We start from the raw sequence: 20,182 nt of genomic DNA, 5'->3' as shown, positions 1-20,182 counted from the left end.
GGAGATCAGGAAAATATGTGCGACTTTTTTCATCCAGGTAAAATCCAGGAAATTTTTTAGAATTTGGAATTTTTCATTGCTTTAGTTTTCAGTTAAATTTTTGTAATTTTGTTTCGTAAGAACTGATATGCTAACAAAGGATTTTACTTAGCTCACAACTGTAGAGTAATGCTGCAGCAGTAAAATGTAAACAGAAATGCTGGGAAGTTTTATGCTGCTGTAAAAAACCTGTACCTATCAAAGGATTGATAAGTTTTACAGCTGTGAGGGAAAATGTAGTGTCTCTTTAACATGAAAAAGTGTACTTCCACCCAAGGTGTAGAGTATTTTCATTCAGAAGAAGTGTACTTTTAACCAGGAGATCTGGGAAAAATCTGGAATTTTTTTTCTTGTGCGCTTATACACCTGCTCATGTATACCGTATTTACTCGAATCTAAGCCACACTTTTTTCCGATTTTTGTAATCCAAAAAACTGCCTGCGGTTTAGAAACGAGTGCAGAGTAAGTGGAAGTTCTGAAAAATGTTGGTAGGTGCCACCACAACTAACTTCTGCCGTCGAATATATATAGCGCTACACAGGCACGCTTTGCAGGCACAAAGATAAATACTGGCGCCAAAACCTCTGCGTCAGTAAATAAATTAAAAAAAAAAAGGTAGAAGACGAGCTGTTTTCCTCCACCTCGAGTTTCGACCACTGCATTTTCATACATTATCCATCGAAATAAATACAAATTCCGTATTGTTCGTCTTCCAATGGTGCAGCGTTTCAATGTACTACGAAAATCCGACTGGCAAGACTGCTAGGGATGTTTGTCAATACGACCAACTCTACGTTCTGAATTTTTTTCCTAATAAGAATAATACGAATATAAACATTTTGCCTTGTATTCTGTCGTGTTTGTTGCTATCTCATTTAAATTCTGTCTGCCTAATAAACTACAAAACTAGAGTGAGACAACAGCAAATGCAGAAGAATATACATATCATGTCATGTTTATATTCGTATTATTCTTATGCCTAATAGTGATACAGTCAGAAATGAGGCACAGCAATTGATTAGATTTTTGAACGTAAGATGACTAATTTCTGTGCAGAATGTAATGTACTAAAGAGGCGTCTACAGGGATTTTCAAACGGAGAAAAATTTTCACTAAACTCTCATTCAGAACATCTTCAATCATACGCAGTCTATTATTTGGTTCTTGTTGATCATTATCAAAGAAAGCAGCAGTGTAAGTAACAACAAATAGCAGTCTCTTGCCATTGTTTCGCTAATGAGACAATTCCCCTCTCTTTTATTTTTTAATTGTAAGCGGCAGTAGCACACACAAAAGCAAGCCGTGCCGCGAGCGGCAACAGGCCGTAAACACTCGTCATCAGAATGCGACAAACAATGCGTGAGACAGTATAGTAATGCATCTTCAGCTTAGAGTGACGTAAACACCTATAACAAAGAGAACGGCACTTATCAGATAAAAAAAAAATCGAGCAATCAATTCAAACCAGACGAAGCACGTGGAAAAGGAAGGGTACCGGTACCCGTACAAATACGGGCGGAGCGCCTGACACATAGCAATGGCTACCTGGTAAAGCTTAACTGCTAAGCTTACGACTCGAACCAAACTACTGTAGCTGTATCGTCATTCATTCGACCTGAATTGTGTCTCATATTACAATGGACCAACTTTGTTTCGATTTGGAGGTGCGGCCTAAAACTTTTCTCTCCCCTCGAATTTCGAGTCTCAAATTTCAGGTGCGGCTTAGATTCGGGTAATTTTTTTTTCCTTGATTTCGAGTCTCATTTTTCAAGTGCAGCTTAGGGTCGAGTGCGGCTTAGATTCGAGTAAATATGGTAAGCAGAATGTGAGCAATAGAACCACCAGGCTGGTAGTAGTTGTGCCTGCCTAACGGTAAGCTGATGATTGCTTATGGACAACCATGCCCCTTGTAACAGGCTGTTATAATGTAAAGTATAAATTAGGAGTGAAACCCTATGGCCACACCCTCCACACCTTGCTGTCAGATGGTGGGCGGCACCTCACTGCCGGGCTTCAGTAGTTCGAGTTACCAGTGGGAGTGTCTCTCCCAGGTGAATTTGTGAGGTTGCCAGTTGGGAACCCTGTCTGTATATTTGCTTTTCTGTGGTTTCACTAACTTGTATAAGGTGAATGCTGCGATAGTTCTCTTGAAAATGACACATACAGTTTCCTTCTTCATCCTTCTCCAACCCAAAATTGTATACCATCTCTAATGACCTTGTTGTTGACAGGATGTCAAACCCTGATCTTCGATTTGCACATAAATAGGATTGCTAAGCTTTCACTGAATGCCCTTCAGAAAACCACACACACACACACACACTTGATCACAATGTCCTGACCTTGTTCTCAGGGAGTATGGGAAACTGAGGGAGTAAGCTCTGCCTAGCAAAGTCCAACTCACAGATACATGCAGGGAGAATGAGAATGCTGAAGGAACAAGCTGCTCTTTCACTGCTCAGTGCTGGTGCCGCACATGTGTGTACTGATATGGCATTGCATGGCATGGCACAAAAATCACTTCGTAATACGTATGGCTCACATAGGTACTGCATTGTTAGATCACCAGCAGCGACACTCAACACTTGTGGCCTGAAGTCGACCAGTGTCTACTTCCTTCAGCCAATCCGAGAATAGGCAACCCTCATTCTGGATGTTGTGAACAAATTGTATAGATCTGAGTTGAAGGTTTGTATGGGGTGAATTGGACAAGGGATGAAAGGAAGTGAGGAGGGAGAGAGAGGGTTGGAGGGAAGGGAGGCTTACCTTTGGTGGGAGGGAGCGGTAGCAGGTAGCAGGAGGTAGCAGGAATGTGAAACCATTCCACTTGTTCTGGCTGCCAGGGGGGGGGGGGGGGGGATTTGGGCATCGTGCAAACATATAGAGGAGTGGATTGGGAAGGGTAGACAGACTGGAGGAAGAGGGAGGCTTTGGAGAGGAGAGTGTGAGTGCAGAATGAGTGATGTCTGGGTCACAGTGTAGGGCTGAAGGTGGGTGTGGGCAAGGGCTGGTGGAGATTGGGGACAGGAGGATTGTGGGATCAAAGAAGATGTATGGACGGTTTCCGTCTGCATAACTTAGAGATGCTCAGATGTTTAGAAATCTTAAAAAAGCCTAGGTAGAGTACAATGATGGCTCATACTGCAGACATTCTTCTATGTCAGTAACAGTGAGAATGTCCTTTTTCAGATTATGGTGTGTATACAGGGTGAACCAGAATGCCATTGACAAACTTTCAGATGTTGTTTGTGGTACCTTCTTATTTTGGCACAAGGGATCCACAATCTCTGGCAGCTCATTACAGAGCTATTACATTTTTGCTTTGTTTCTTGCCCCTATTAGCTTTGTTTCTGTATTGCTCTGAAAATAGTGCACAACAGTGCAAATGTTAATGGTATGTACTGTGTTCCTTGTTTCCACTAGCTCACTGTATCTGCCATTGACAACAGTAATGCCCTCTGTAACTTGTTGGACTCAAGTTTGCATTTAGTACTGCTTGTTTCTGTGTAGGGTTTGCTCTCCGGCAATGTTGTTTGTGTGTTAACAGCGATACACAGCAGTACTATGGATAGGGCTACTGATGAAAAGGTGGCCAGTATCACCTCGTGTATCGGTTTGCTGAATTCCATGGAAGGGCCGCACAGTGATGCAAAGTTGAGCTGTTCTCGCAGCAGCTCCAACTGTGTCAGCTGTCCGTAGTCACCTACAAGAAACCATATCCTGTGGTTTGTGTTGTATATTTTGGCAGTTACATATTACAGGCTTTTCCACTGTCTTGAAAGACAGGTAATTGTGCCAAAAAATTGAATAAATCATGATTACATTATTAGTCTGTAATGAGCCACCAGAGATCCTTATATAAAAATACTCAGATGATATCCCTGAACAATCTGTAAAAGTTGGTCAGTGGAATTCTGTATATTACTTCTGCATTCTGTAGCTTTGGATGTAGACTAATGTGTCACATTTACTAAATGCATGATTCTCTCATTTCCCCACTTCTTGATCCCTGTAGGCAACAAACAAATCGAATGCTCCTTCATACGTACACTATCTTTCGTTCTGAAGATATTGTTTCGGTGCTAAAATTATGTGACTTGGTATTGTCGCCACGGACGAGTACCAAGTACAAAGGTGGATATGGCTTGGCCACACAAAATTTCTCCATCTTTGGTGAACAGTGCAGGCAACGCCTCAGCAACTACCAGCAGGTTCTAATACCTCAGCACTGTTGCCTGACCACAGTGCAATATTCACATTTCTGCAACCACATTGCAGTGAAGTTGACGGCAAGACTATTGCAGCCACACAGTGCCCTAAAATGTGTCCCTTGTAAGTGCCCCTTTGGAAGACTATGCCGTGGAGATTACTAATCAAGCAGAAGTTACTTCCTTCTCTTATACAGTTTTTGTATAGAATAGTGCCAAATGATTTTTTACACAGAATTCATATCTGTCAGTGGTTTTTGTTGTAATGGAAACATTTAGACTGAAGTTTGCTAGTTTGAACGTTTAGTGAGAGCTTAATAAGTTGATGTAATGAAAAATTAGTTTACGGTGATTAAGAAATATTTCAAGACACAAAGGAATGAAAGACACTAGCTGCCAGTGGGCATATATGTATATCAGTTAGGCAAGTTGAAAATTTTTGGCAAACCAGTATTCAAACTCGGGTCTCCTGCTCGCTAGGCGGATGTGCTGACCACTATGCCATCCAGACACAGTGGTCATCCTCATAGACTACCCTAGTATGCTTCCCATCAAATCCAGATTCTCAACTTATAGCACATACTATTTAAATAGTACACTGGTCATTAGCCTCATTACCCATGGCATTTTGCATGTTCCTGTAACAGTGTCAGCTTGGTGTCCATCTGCACTGAAGAGTTCATTGGCTGTCATTGCTCCTTTATTATATATATATGGTGTCTGTTCCTTCAAACCACACCAACCTTGAACTCTTACAGGAATCAGTGAGATGCCACAAGTAATGGGCCTAATGAGCAGGGGCACTACCTCAGTAGAGTGTGGTATAAGTTGACAATTTTGGTCCGACAGGCGGCATGCGAGGGTAGTGCGTGGGGTTGTGGTGACCGATGTGTCCAGATGGTGGTGTGGCCAGTACATCTCCCTAGTAAGCAGGAGACCTGGGTTCAGACATTTCTGAAAGAACTGAAGCTATAAAAAGAAATTTTTATGTTATTTTACAGACATTGATTCCGTATATCAGAGTACTCAGTTTAGATATTTAGAACACCCTGCAGATGTGTGATTATGCTGAATGGCTGTTATGCTTTGTTTCAGAATTTATATTCACCTCCCCTGATGAGTCAAAAGATTATGACTATATGCTTAATAAGGTGTTGGTCCAACTTTGATGCACAGTATAGCAATGAAGCATGGCTTGAGTTCAAAAAGACCATGGTAGGTTCGCAGAGTTATGTCGTACCAGAAATCTACACAAAATTTGTGCAGTTCCTGTAAATTACTGGCTGTTCGTGTGTGGGTGCAGAGCTGGTGCCTTGTAGCTTCATAGATTTACTTTATTGAGCTCAGATTAGGCAAATTTTTGTGGACAAGACATTAACATGAGTTTACTGTTGTGCTCCTGAAATCACTGTAGCCCTTGTGGCATGATCAGCTATCATGTGGGTAGATACTGTCACATTGGTGAAGAGATCAACTGTGAATGCAGCTGATCCGCAATAATGTTCACGTAGTTCACAGCTGCCACTGTGCATTTGATTATTACCATAGCTACCACAGAAGCCCAAACAAATGTCTCCCAAAGCATTAAAGTGCAACCTGTGTCTGTGATGTGCTGCACATTTTGAGCAGCCGTTCACTTGGGTGATGGTGTGCGTGGACACAACTGTCAATCAGGTGTAATGAGAAATATGCTTAATCCAACTGTGGGACACCTCATACATTGATCCACAGTTAATAATGATGGTCAACTTGGGAAAAAATAGAAATCATCTGCTGAAGAGCCCCACATTCAACATTTATGCTGAACGGTGTACTCCAAAACACTTTTGCCCATACAAGAATTATATTTTGTCATCAGATCTGCCACAGCTTGCTGACTATCGTACTTTGCAGAGCGGGCAAGCATCCAACCTTTGTATTCTGTGATGAGTAGTGGACATCCATCACTTTGTCATCTACTTGAGCTTTCACCATCCACGAACCACTTTCCAAGGATGCTCAGGGAAGTAGCATGCATATAGCTGACCAGCTTTGCTGTTTCTGAGATTCTTGTTCCCATATGTCGGGCCATAAGAATCTGTGCTTTATCAAAGCTACTTATGTCGGTGGATTTCCCCATTTGTGACCCATATTGTCACTGGAATTATTTTCCTTTTGTCTATGCTCCACTTATACTAGGAGGTCAGAAGCAGTCTGTGCTGTAAAATAATTGTTAAGAAAAAAATTTGATACATTACACTGTTTCTGAGTTTAATTAGCATTGAAGTTTGGGAGTCAGGCCATTGCATACTCAGATTTAATGACCCACCAGAGACGGTGTCATCAAACATACCTTCATTTGGTTTCCTAAAACTGAACAAGACAGTGACACAAAAATTGGACACAGTACAGTAGTAAGGATCGAACCTGAGCCAAAGGCTGAGCAGTCTTGTGTGCTATCGTCTGTTCTGTGAGGACAACTGACACTAACTATGTATGGTGGGCCGCACAACAGGCTGATTGCCTAACTTCAATGGTATTTAACTCTGAAATGGTGCAACATATCGAATTTTTTTCCTAGCAAATATTTTTCAGCACAACCCACTGCACAACATCCTTACAAGCTTTTCAGACTGTTTGTGATATGCTGTATACTCTCCTACCATGTCAAGTGCTTGCAATGCCACCAGTTGGTGTTGAGTCTCTCAGTGGGCAGTGACCATAATGTTTCGACTCATCAGTGTATTTTCTGGAATGATTCTTTTTGGTGTTATTTATTTATGAGAAGTTTTGAAGTTGTTGTTATAACTTGATCAGTTGCTGCCATTATATCTGTTAGAGTGCTAATGTTTTCTTTTCCACGTTTTCTTACAGAGTGAAGAGGACTGTGCATCGGGCAAGAAGGTTCAAAGGTTTGCATTTCCCTTCATTATTCTAGTCACAGTATTCTTAATAGTGGCTTTAACTAGTAATACATTTAGACTGATAGTGATATTTACTAGTAATGTCTCACAAACAAATTGTTGTCAACATGGAGATAAAATAATTTGAAGTGTTGATTAGGAAGCACATTCAAGTGTTCCTTTTAATTATTGTTTTTCTGTCTGTACCATCTGTTTTTCACCCTCGTTGCATCTCTTTCTGCAGTGGAGTGAAGTTGTTTCCATGTCACATATTTCATCTGTAACTAAGTGGTATTTGAAACTGTTTTATTTCACGCTATGAGGCACATTCAGAAAGCAAGTATACTCTGACCATAAGGGACTGCTGTTTTTTGGTTTTTGGGGGTTGGTAACATTGAGTGATAGAGGGGGATCCCCTGACCAGAGTGAACATTGCAGTAACAGGTAGTTTGTATATTCACTTTGTACTGTCAAGTTGCATGAAAGATGTTGGTAAGAAATCCCAACGAGAGTGAGCCACATGCTGTTATTCACTTCCTATTCGCGAAGGAATAACACATACTGTAATGCTTTTGTGAATAAAAACAGTTTATGGCAAAGGTGTTATGAATAGAACAAGCGTATTTAAGCCGTGTAAGGAGTTCAATGGAAGCAGAAAAAATGTTCATGACAAACAGAGGAGTGGAGGACCACCAATTTTGACTAATCAGTTGGTGCAAAAAATCGAGGAAATTGTTCGTGAAGGCTGTTGATTGATGGTGGATGAAATTCCTGCAATGTTCCCACAGCTCTCCAGAACTCTCTTATATGAGGCACTTGCAGAAGTGATGGGATACTGGAAACTGTGTGCAATATGGGTCCAAAAACAGGTGACAGTGCTATACGAGAAGAATCGGGCCAGTAGTGCCGGTGAGTTTCTTCAGTGACTTGAGCTGGAAGGTGAGGATTTCCTGAGCTCTGTTTTCACCAGAGATGAAATATGGGTGCCTTATTACACACCTGAGACAAAAAGGCAGCCATCACAGTGGCATTGCACCAATACCCCTATCTACCAAAAACTTTAAAACCACAATTTTATACAAAAAATAATCATGGCATAAATGTTTTGGGCCTGAAAAGACATCACTTTAGTCGAATTTCTGCCTCAGGGGAAGACCATCAATGCACAACGATATGAGAGACCCTAGAAAATCTGAAAAGGAGCATTCAAAACAAAAGGAGGGGAATACTGGTGAGAGGAGTGTGCTTGCTACACGACAACACCCGTCCTCACACAGCCTTATCCATCAAGATGCTCTTGGACTTATTTGGTTGTGGTGTTTACAACTGTGTGCGTGTATCCCTGACTTTGAGTTTTCTGATTATCAACTTTTCACCTTCCTGAAGGCACACAATGAGTGGAAGTAAATTTTCAACTGACAAGCAGAAACAGGTTCTGCAGTGGGGGAAGGAACTGGTGGGAAAGTTCTTCAAGGAAGGCATAAAGAAGCTTGTGCCACATCTCAGCACATGCGTTTAATGGTATGGTGATTACGGGGAAAAATAATCAACAAGTGTATGAACAGTATCCTGTAATTGTTTCCAAATACACTTTTTCTAAAAAAATGTAAAAATCTAGGACACTTAGTTTTTGAACATGCCCATTAGCTGATAATGCTCACTTATTTATTCCAATCTTTTACAGTCATATATACTTGCATTCTTGGTGATTTTTTAGGGCTCTGTACCTCAGTTGGTGTTCCTGTTTGTCCGTCAGTATGTTGAGGACACTTTTTCTCAGGAACGGGCCAAGGTATCAAGGTGAAATTTATGTCAGAAAGTTTATGGTGTCTTGTCAACGTAGAAAATTTAAGCTTCTAAGTCAATGCAAAAAGATACAGCCATTTATGTCACTCTGTATTTTGATACTTGCAGACTCCCTCATCAGAATGTATGGATGAACATTCAACATAACTAATTAAATTTATACAGCATTCTTGAGTGAGAGATGTACTTGCATTTGTCCAGTTTATGTTTTAGGGCTTTAGGTTGTAGCCCAAGTCATAGTTCTCTTTCTAAAGGGCCCCTCACTATCTCAATATTTATTGCTCCGTTCTGATATTGACTGTCTTAGAGTGTTATTGATGGTTTTTCCAATATATTGAAGGCGACTGCAAAGTTTTAAAATTATTGACATTCACACAAAATATTGTGCAATAATGGTGGTGTTGTACAATACACAGCAATTCCTGCTGAGAGTTCGTGATTGATTGGCGCCATAAGAATCATCTGTTGATGTTCATTCAGGAGAGTAGTTTGATTACATATTTAATACCTGTTCAGGAATTAACAGTAGAAACATTTGATAAAAGTGTTTAAGTGCAGGGAAATAACACCGCAACTGCTTATTTCTTCATTTTAGAAGCTTGAATTATTTATTGGGGAAACACATAATGGCACTTCCTTCCGATCATTTACAGTAATTTATGTTACTTTTTCAGGTTTCCAGATCTGTTTCAACATTGCGGGAAGTGAAATCCAATGTATATTTGAAAAGTATCTTTTCTGTGTACAGAAGGTGTAATGAAGTTCACCAATTCATCGAAAGATTTCTTGTTGACCCTTCAAAAATTCTGAAAGTTATGCAGCTCCGCTGCAAGTTTTCTAAGCATGTTAGTACGGCTGTGTGTTGAACACCTTTGAAGCCATTTTTTTGCTCACACCACTTTGTCTTGCTTTTATTTTTGAAGCACATATTGATCGCAGTCGCAATCTGTTTCAGCGCTGACATGCTCACTACTAAGCCAGCGTTCTAACTGATGTGTTCCGGCCGTATATATTACACAATAATATTGTGCCATTCTTGGCCTCACATTTTTGCACAGTATTATTATGCAGTATATATTGAGCATGTGAAGCCAACGTAATGTTTTGTCTTCCAGTGCTGGAGACTATCATCAGAGGGTATGACAACACAGAAATCAGTTACAATCTCAAATAAGTTCAGCATGCCACACTGTTTACACATATCCATACAATCGTTGGTTTGTGGCATCATGAGACTGCTGCCTCAAATTGCGGAGTCTTGTCAATGTGTGTTATGGAGCTTGTAATGGGAAATAGTCGGTGCTGTTTCTTTTGTTTAGCACTAAGGTTAATTTGTCTATTTTCAATCCTTGGTCTTTTCTGTTTAAGTTGTTTTTGTGCTTTAGAATTTCTCTGCTCCTTCTGTCCATCCTAGCACAGTAATGGCTGGATATTGATATAACCATAGTATTAGAGAAACGAATTTGGTGGTTCCCTAGTCCCAGTGCACAATCTGCTATGGTAGATGTATCCATGTTGCTCACAGGACAATAATAGCTCTAGTGTTCCATTTTTCTGTATTTCCTGTGTATACTTGACGGCATGTGCAGTGGATTTTGTATACTGCTGCTGTGGGAAGTGGCACGCATATGTACTTTGCCCTGTTTGAATATTTGCTCATGGATGAACTAGCAGTTGCAGATTGTGTTCTGGAACCAGGGAACCACCAAGTTTGTTTCTCCAATACTACAGTTTTAACAGGATCCAGTCATTACTGTGTTAGGTTGTAAAGAGAGGGCATAGAAACATAACTTTAACAGAAAAGAACAAGGATTGCAATTAGTCATTTTGTGGCCTTTAGCAATAAATAAACATACAGAACCAACTCTTCCCTTTTACTAACTTGGTAACACACTTTAGTGCTACTCCACGATTTTAAGCAGTAGTATGATGACATCACAAACCGACTTTTGTGCATATATGTACATACTGTTTGACCTTCTGGGCTTGTTTGAGATTGCAGCTGCTTTCTGAGTTGTTATGGCCTGTGATGACATTACCAGCATAGGAGAATGAAACTTTAGGCAGATGCCCATAAAACAAAAATCATTGGGGACTATTTTGATCTCGCTGAGTGGGTCTAAGTCACGGTATGCAAAACATCCGAGAACCACCTCTGGAGTGAATAACACTCTCCACAGACCATGAACTAAACATCTCATTAGGCTATCAGCGCACTGGACACCTTGTGTCATTTTACAAGAGGGAAAATGCTTAAAAAAAAAAAAGGCCAACTCCAGATGTCTATTGCACTGAGTTCCCTTTGTAACTTTCACTTGGAAACTGGTTGAAATGGACATGTAACCACTGACTGGATATGAAATACTTGTATGCTGGGTGCTGCTCCACTTGTACGTATTTTGTAAAGGACTTCCCGTTTTGCACCCTGAGCTGCACTTCAAAAGTATTTATTTGCCAGACTGGTATTCAGGCATACAGCCCATCATCGGTGGCGTATACTGTGCATGTGCACGTCAAACTATGTGGGACAATAATCCAATGCTACTTCATTGTGATATTCAGTGGTGACGTATAATTGTTTGAGCACTGTAAATTTGTATTATTTATTTCTTGACCTCATCAATATCTCTCAACTGGACTTTGTTTCTGAAAGTTCTGCAGTTATTACTGGAAGTTAAAGAGTGCAATCCAATATCAAAATTTTTGAAATAAGTATAATGCTTCTCATAAATGAGGTATGTTGTATTACATTGACCAAACATAACAAAGTTGGCTTGTTATAGAGAACATCACAAATACATTAATACAGACTATGTCTTAATTAACAGATACCAATTGAATATACAGATAACAGGTTTCTTCTTTTCCCTGTGATGTCATTGGCAATGTCAGAGCCACTCTTCTCCCATGGTTCACATCGTATCTCCAAGGCTCAACCCAATGACGAGGAATAAACTGCCCAACCAGGAGATACCACGAACATTATAAGATTGCTATCGTTGTTCTAGCTCGCAGATAAGCTGTGTTCATCCACTCCAGAATGCATGCACATAAATAAAACTCAGATCTGGACGGCGGGCTATAGTAGTTCATTAAGTAAATAAATTTTCAATGGTGACAATGATCATTTGTTGGGTTGGGTAATGCTTGTGCAACATGTTGCTTGACCAAAGTGATTTGTTACTTTATGATTATTAAAAATGTCAGTCTCTGTGGGTCAGAGATTGTTGCGGGCACACTATACAAAATTGTGAAACACTAACCAGAATGAGAGTGGTTGCATCTTTAAACACAATTGCCAGACAAGTTCTTGTATCAGTTGTGTGTGAAGTGCTATGTCACTTGTCTCAGCCACACTTCTGGGTTGTATCAGACGTTGTTGCACTTTATATGGCCCAGATGATGGAGTTACACCCAAATAATAACCTATTAAGTGCAGCAGATGTTGTGTAAGAAGATGTACCTTATCAGTGTAGATCTTTTTACACCCATTGCTCTACACTGTGTCGTATGGCTGCGAGTGATACAGCATTCCTTGTAGGCATGTTGGACAGTCTGTGTCAAGACACCAATAAATTGACCAAATTCATTCACAGTGCTTTCTTGAGCACATTCAAAAACACAATACCTCATTCTGCCATTGCACATCATCACCAGTCTCCAAAGATGATATGAATGATTTTTTGTTAGGTGAACTTATTAATTTAATCAAAAGCAGTGTACCAACATTATCTTTCCTCCACAGTACATTTTCCTAGGTAATGAAACATTCACCGCAGATATTGCAGAAATGGCAAGTGCTATTGATGTGTGGTTTTCACAGATTGGGTTAGTAGTCAGGTGCTCATAATGTTCACCAATAAACAGGTTGTAAATATACACTCCTGGAAATTGAAATAAGAACACCGTGAATTCATTGTCCCAGGAAGGGGAAACTTTATTGACACATTCCTGGGGTCAGATACATCACATGATCACACTGACAGAACCACAGACACATAGACACAGGCAACAGAGCATGCACAGTGTCGGCACTAGTACAGTGTATATCCACCTTTCGCAGCAATGCAGGCTGCTATTCTCCCATGGAGACGATCGTAGAGATGCTGGATGTAGTCCTGTGGAACGGCTTGCCATGCCATTTCCACCTGGCGCCTCAGTTGGACCAGCGTTCGTGCTGGACGTGCAGACCGCGTGAGACGACGCTTCATCCAGTCCCAAACATGCTCAATGGGGGACAGATCCGGAGATCTTGCTGGCCAGGGTAGTTGACTTACACCTTCTAGAGCACGTTGGGTTGCACGGGATACATGCGGACGTGCATTGTCCTGTTGGAACAGCAAGTTCCCTTGCCGGTCTAGGAATGGTAGAACGATGGGTTCGATGACGGTTTGGATGTACCGTGCACTATTCAGTGTCCCCTCGACGATCACCAGTGGTGTACGGCCAGTGTAGGAGATCGCTCCCCACACCATGATGCGGGTGTTGGCCCTGTGTGCCTCGGTCGTATGCAGTCCTGATTGTGGCGCTCACCTGCACGGCGCCAAACACGCATACGACCATCATTGGCACCAAGGCAGAAGCGACTCTCACCGCTGAAGACGACACGTCTCCATTCGTCCCTCCATTCACGCCTGTCGCGACACCACTGGAGGCGGGCTGCACGATGTTGGGGCGTGAGCGGAAGACGGCCTAACGGTGTGCGGGACCGTAGCCCAGCTTCATGGAGACGGTTGCGAATGGTCCTCGCCGATACCCCAGGAGCAACAGTGTCCCTAATTTGCTGGGAAGTGGCGGTGCGGTCCCCTACGGCACTGCGTAGGATCCTACGGTCTTGGCGTGCATCCGTGCGTCGCTGCGGTCCGGTCCCAGGTCGACGGGCACGTGCACCTTCCGCCGACCACTGGCGACAACATCGATGTACTATGGAGACCTCACGCCCCACGTGTTGAGCAATTCGGCGGTACGTCCACCCGGCCTCCCGCATGCCCACTATACGCCCTCGCTCAAAGTCCGTCAACTGCACATACGGTTCACGTCCACGCTGTCGCAGCATGCTACCAGTGTTAAAGACTGCGATGGAGCTCCGTATGCCACGGCAAACTGGCTGACACTGACGGCGGCGGTGCACAAATGCTGCGCAGCTAGCGCCATTCGACGGCCAACACCGCGGTTCCTGGTGTGTCCGCTGTGCCGTGCGTGTGATCATTGCTTGTACAGCCCTCTCGCAGTGTCCGGAGCAAGTATGGTGGGTCTGACACACCGGTGTCAATGTGTTCTTTTTTCCATTTCCAGGAGTGTACTTAGAAAGTGTTTTCTGTGCAAACATATACTTTTTAAAATGGAACAGTGCCTATTGACAAACTAAAAGTGGGTAAATTAGAATATCAGGGTTGTTTGGTGCAGGGTTCTAGCATGATTCATTTACCAGATATCGTATTTTGAAAAGTTCCCATGCGGACACTTACTTCTGCCATTCAACCTGCATAGTTGCTACGGATGATGATTTTATGTCTACTTACAATGTGCTTGTGTGTTTCTTTAGTGCACTGCAACTTGCTTGATAGTGTGTGACAATCCAAGGAATAGGCTGTGAGTAGATAATGGGATTTTCCAACAGAAAAAATTGATATACTCATGGTGTATGGAGAGTGTAGGAAGATTGCTGTTCATTCTTGTATGGTGTATGCTGCAAGGTATCCCTGTAGATGTCAAGCATCCCAGCAGTTATTTATCAACCTCTTCAAACAGTTATGTGAAAGTGATAGTGTAACACTTAGACAATGTAACTGAAGGAAAATGAGATGACGGAAGAGGGGGAAATTAATGTTCTTGCTACTGTTGCAGCTGATCCACATGCTAGCCTCTTTGAAATTGTATATGACATGGGTCAGGGAAGTGTTCTGTGCATTCTCCATTGACATAGGTCCCATCCCTATCTCATTATCTCCATGAAGAGTTGCATGGAAACGATTATGAGAATTGCATTAACTTCTGTATGTGGGCATTAATACAGGATACTCCAGATGTATCATGTATCTTGTTCAGTGGTGAAGACACATTTACCAGTCATGACCAGGTAAACCACTGAAACCTGCACTTTTGATTTTTTGTTGACAATACCTGTTGGCTTCATCAGGTGGAATGTCAGCGTCCATAGAGTGTAAACATGTGGTGTGGGATAGTGAACCATCAGCTCATATGCCTGCTTTTCATAGACAGAACACTGAACATGAACAAGTATCTCAGCCTGCTAACAGACCACCTTCCACAGTTGCTAGAAGACGTTCCTGTCCAGCCCATAATGCATGAAGTACTACAGCATGTCTTCACAAATTATTTGATTAGTTGTAAGGACCTGTACCTCGGCCAGCCTATTCCCTGGATTTGATGCCTGTAGACTACTTTGTATGTGGGGAAAGCTGAAAGATGTGGTCTACAAGGACATACCTACTACACCTGATGATATTCGAGCAAGTGTTGCTGCAGGCTGCTTGTACAATGCTATCATATGGGCAACTGTCGTTCAATATCTGACTGGAAGCAATTATAGTCACTGCTGGTGGTCATTTTGAACACAACCTGAGGCGATCAGTTGTCTCATTACTGGTCAGAATCCACATAACTAGTGTATGCACTCCTGTTGTTCTTTAAAGTGTGCTACCACAGATATTTTGCAAGAGTCATCATGGGAACTTTTAAAAATACGATATCTTGTAGATGACTCATACTAGAATCGTGTATCAAACACCACGTACACTCTGATTTACCCAACTTTTAGTTTGTTAATGTCAATAGCATTGTTCCACTTAAAAAATGTATGTTTGCACAAAAAATACGCTTTCTAAGTGTTATTACAATCTGTAGATTGGCTAACAAGATGAGCCTCTGGCTACCAATACATTCTGTGAAAACTGCACATCCCAGGCACTTTCCATTTCCGCAACATTTGCAGTACAAGTTTTAGTTGATTCACCCTGTATGTATAAAGCTGGGCATATTTGTGTATGTGTAAGGACTACTTCCAGGCCCCTGGACCAAAGTTAGCTAAATCTGACACAAACTCCTTGTCCAGCTGGGACCTACATAGGGGAGTGTATAGAGCTCTAGCTCTAATATTTACAGAGATCCATGTTTTGAAAAGCCCTTCTGCATATAGACTGCCCTGCATGAAAGGTGTTTCACACAGTAGTAGTATTGACTTGCCTTATCAACCTACTTGGCAGTCCAGCCTATACGTCAGGGGCAAGAAATGGTTTCCCAGCCCCCGGACATGTAGGCTACCTTGCACAACAGGTATGTTGCATATTGCGTTGGAGTAGTATCAGCTTGCTTAGCATGGCAGCCTATACGTCATGGGAAGAAGTGTTTCCAAGCCCTTGGCATATAGGCTGTGCTGCACAAGAGGTGTGTTGTTGGAGCAGTACCAGCCTGCTTTATTGACCTCCTTTATAGGGGCTACCTGTACAAATGGGCATGCACAGGGGGAGGTTGAGAAGGATGGAGGAGGAGTTGCAGAGGGGGAGGTAGGAGTTGCAAAGGATGTAGACAAGGAAAGAGGGTATGGGTAGTGGACAAGGGGGTGGGAGAAGGTGAGAGGTAGGAGAGGAGGAGATGAACAGAAAGAGGGAAGGGTATGGACAGAGAGTGGTGCGAGGACGAGATGGATAGATGGGGAGGTGAGGAGTTAGTGGACATAGAGAGAGAGAGAGAGAGAGAGAGAGAGAGAGAGAGAGAGAGAGGAATGGAGGAGATGGACTAAGAGGTGTGTACATTATATGTGATATAGATGTATTCAGATGAAGCTGTGGGGAACAGGCTAGATTGTAGTAAATTTGGTTGAAATTGTTCAGTGTATCCTAGAGATACGTGTACCAAGTTTAGCAGAAATTTCTCCAGGCATTCCAGAGCTTTGGATTAGTTAGGCCTTAAATTGTCATCAAGACTGGCTCGTATCGTCTTAGTGTGCCTGAAACCGTGGACTTGACACTAATATTGTTTGAAACTTCCTGCCACATTAAAACTTTATGCCAGACAAAAGCGATGTCTAACCATTGTTGTTTTCCCACTGAGGCAAGCACTGTAGATGCTATTCACACTGTTAGAATTCTAATCGGAAAATACAAAGATATCAAAAAAGACCTACAGCTTTCAACTGAGTCCCAAGAAGGCATGTATGGGCAGACTCTTCACATGCAATGTGTCCCAGGTTTTTACTTTTGTATTCTCAAGGACTCAGATGAGAACATCAAGACAAAGGCTGTAAGTCCTGCAGATACTGGCAAAGAATGTGAGAGAAAAGTTGGGGGCCACCAAGGATTTGCTTCAAACTCAAGCCGGTCATGAAATGACACAGAACACCTACAGAAACCAGCTTTATGCAAACTTATATATGCTGGTGACATAGTTCTAATAGCAGGATCTCCAGGAGAAATGAAAGACGATCTTAACACTTGGTGCACTGTGCTAGAACATCGAGGGCTTAGAGTAAGTAGGAATAAAACAGTGTCAAGTCAATTTGTATATACCTGATTTGTGATATATTGGGCTGATTGTTTTATTGTTGTGAATTATTTTGTTTTGTATTTTGTTGTTTGTGTGGTGTGTGATTTAAATAGTTTTGCAAGTTGATATGATACATTACCAAGGAAAGGCATACAGACATATTTACTTTCTTCTGGTGCTGAGGAAAGGTTTGTTGATGGTTTTTACTTAGTTTTCATTTTTGCATCTAGTTTGTCAACTATGGTTGGGTCGTAAACATTATTGTGGGTTATTGTTTTTAAAATGTTTAGTTCCTTGGTTTTTTCAGCAGGTTCTGCATGAATTTTGTTTACATGGTTGAGTGCTAATCTGAAAAATGCTATTTTATACTGATTTGGGTGGTATAACAACATCTGTTGTGATGGGTTTTCTGTAAATTTTGAATTTGTGTTTGGTGTTGTTACATGTTATGTTTAAGTCAAGAAATTTGAAAAACTAATAAATACTGTACTCATCCACTTCTGTAACCATTCCCTGCCTCACTCATACCACACCTAAACACCATCCTCTCTACCTCTTTTTACACACACACACACACACACACACACACACACACACACACACACACACACACACACACACACACCCTACCTCTACCCCTCTCTCTCTCTCTCTCTCTCTCTCTCTCCCCCCCCCTTCTCTCCCCCCACCCTTTCCCCTCCTCCCCTCCCATCCCTCCATCCCGCCTTCCTCCCTTCCCATGTGTATACTATCCTGTTTATTGAGCAGTGAGAAACATGCCAAACATAACTTCCCTACCACAAGTATTGTGCTAAACACTTTGTTGTAGGTTTTGTAAATAGCATAAGAAGCTTTTGCAGGGTAAAAACATAATAATTTTTATAAAGAAAGTAATGTAATAAATAAATATTTTATTATGAATGCCACACAAAACGAAAATTTGAGCAAAGAAAATTCTCTGCCTCCACAAAACTCTTTGGAGACAACGGCCACACTCTTTGGTTTGTTTATATTTTGTAAAATATGTGTGTGTCGCCATCAGTGGAAAAGTGCCTGTTTCACTTGATATTTAACTATAGTGGTAAGCACCAATTGTGTTTTCCACAGCAGTACCTCCCACAAGAATAAAAAACAGTGACTAATTCCATCAAATTAATCTTACAATCGTAATATTCTTTCCACATACAGTGCTCACTTTTTTGTCTCTGTATTCGGCACAGATGCACGACCCCCACAATACTCCAAACTAAATTTTATCATCTGATGATGAATCCCCAGGCGATTCAAAACCGGTCATGAAAAAATAAAAAATTGAAGAAGAAATGGCGATTGGTTGCAGTAATTCCTGAAACCTCTAACAGAACAGTCACAGTGTTCCAAATCCAGAATGGATAATAGTTGTATTTTGCTACCTATCCTGGTAAAAGGAACAACGAACACATACAGAAAATGTAAACTGAAGTTATTGAAAACTATTCTTGCTATTCAATTCAATAAGCAGTGCATATTACAAAACATTACACCTAATTTTGTCAAAGTTGTAATCAATGACCAGAGTAAATCAGCTCAGGCAGCTAAAAGCAGATGTGAAGGCACATAGATCAAAAATGTAATTAGGTCTCATTATAAACTAAAAGACTTACTCAACAAAGACATCTACAGGCTGCACTTAGAGTTAAGCAATCACCTTATGCTGTCCCAAATGGTAACATTCATAGAGTTAGTTCAACAATCTGTTGATAAAGAAATGTTGAAAAGTTCATCTAAGCAAAAGGAAAAGCTCTCAAAGCTCATTGCCAAAAAATCCACCAACTCTTACTCCAACTTACCTGATGGAAAACATAATTTTTCTGAGAGAGTGGTAAACACATCAAACTTTCATTTCAACAACACACAACTAAATTTGCTAAATAAAGGACAAAAACACGATATTTCCACCAAACTTGATGAAAACACTGTCAAAGACCTAATAACTGACATTAAGGTAGCCTGCCTATCAGCAAAACTAAATGAAAATGACCAAAATAATAAAGAAAATCATGAAAACAAAAAAACTCCACAATATTACTCGTAATGAGGTTACAACATTAAAACAAATTAATGAAAAACTAGTTGATAATAATGCTTTTGTGGTTAAAGCTGAAAAAAGCAATACAGCTGTATTAATGTATGAATCAGAGTACATTAACAAAACATTAGAATTTTTTAAAAATAACAACATAACTGAACTAGAATCTGATCCTACCCCAAAATACCAAAATAAAATAAAAAACTTATTAAAGATCTGCAACCTCCTCCTAACAACTACTGAAGCCAAACACTGCGTAATAATGAACCCAACAGCTCGAAAGCCCAGATCACAACCCAAGGTTCATAAACAAGCCCACCCACTACACACAATAAACAACTCTATAACAGTTCTGGATACAAAATAAACAAAAAACTTCATGAAATTCTCAGTAAATCCTACACATTACAAACAACTACTTCATATTGAACAGCTATGAACTAAGTGACTGCGTAAAAGATATCACTATTCCCACAACAGCAAAATTTACATCATTCTACATAATAAACCTGTACACCAACATACCTGTAACCATAGCGAGTAGACTTCTACTTGCTATGCTGTAACAGAAACACTCCAAACAATCAAAGACAACTTATTGCATTATAATAAGCTAAGTAATGTAGAAATCTATGAACTGATGGATTTACTTGAATTAGTGTTATCTCACAATT

The 20,182-nt window shown here is 41.0% G+C and overlaps 1 protein-coding gene across 1 annotated transcript in view; it reads left to right on the top strand.

Moving 5' to 3' along the window:
• LOC124551304 overlaps positions 1–20,182 on the top strand; it is a 127,946-nt gene that overhangs the window by 95,934 nt on the left and 11,830 nt on the right. The window contains exon 11 of the mRNA XM_047126315.1: positions 7,101–7,138. Within this exon, the coding sequence (XP_046982271.1) occupies positions 7,101–7,138 (38 nt within the window). The remainder of the gene's footprint in view (positions 1–7,100; positions 7,139–20,182) is intronic.

The sequence above is a fragment of the Schistocerca americana genome, chromosome 9, assembly GCF_021461395.2.
Source record: "Schistocerca americana isolate TAMUIC-IGC-003095 chromosome 9, iqSchAmer2.1, whole genome shotgun sequence".
Lineage (NCBI taxonomy): Eukaryota > Metazoa > Arthropoda > Insecta > Orthoptera > Acrididae > Schistocerca > Schistocerca americana.
This window is presented reverse-complemented; position numbering and strand designations above follow the sequence as displayed.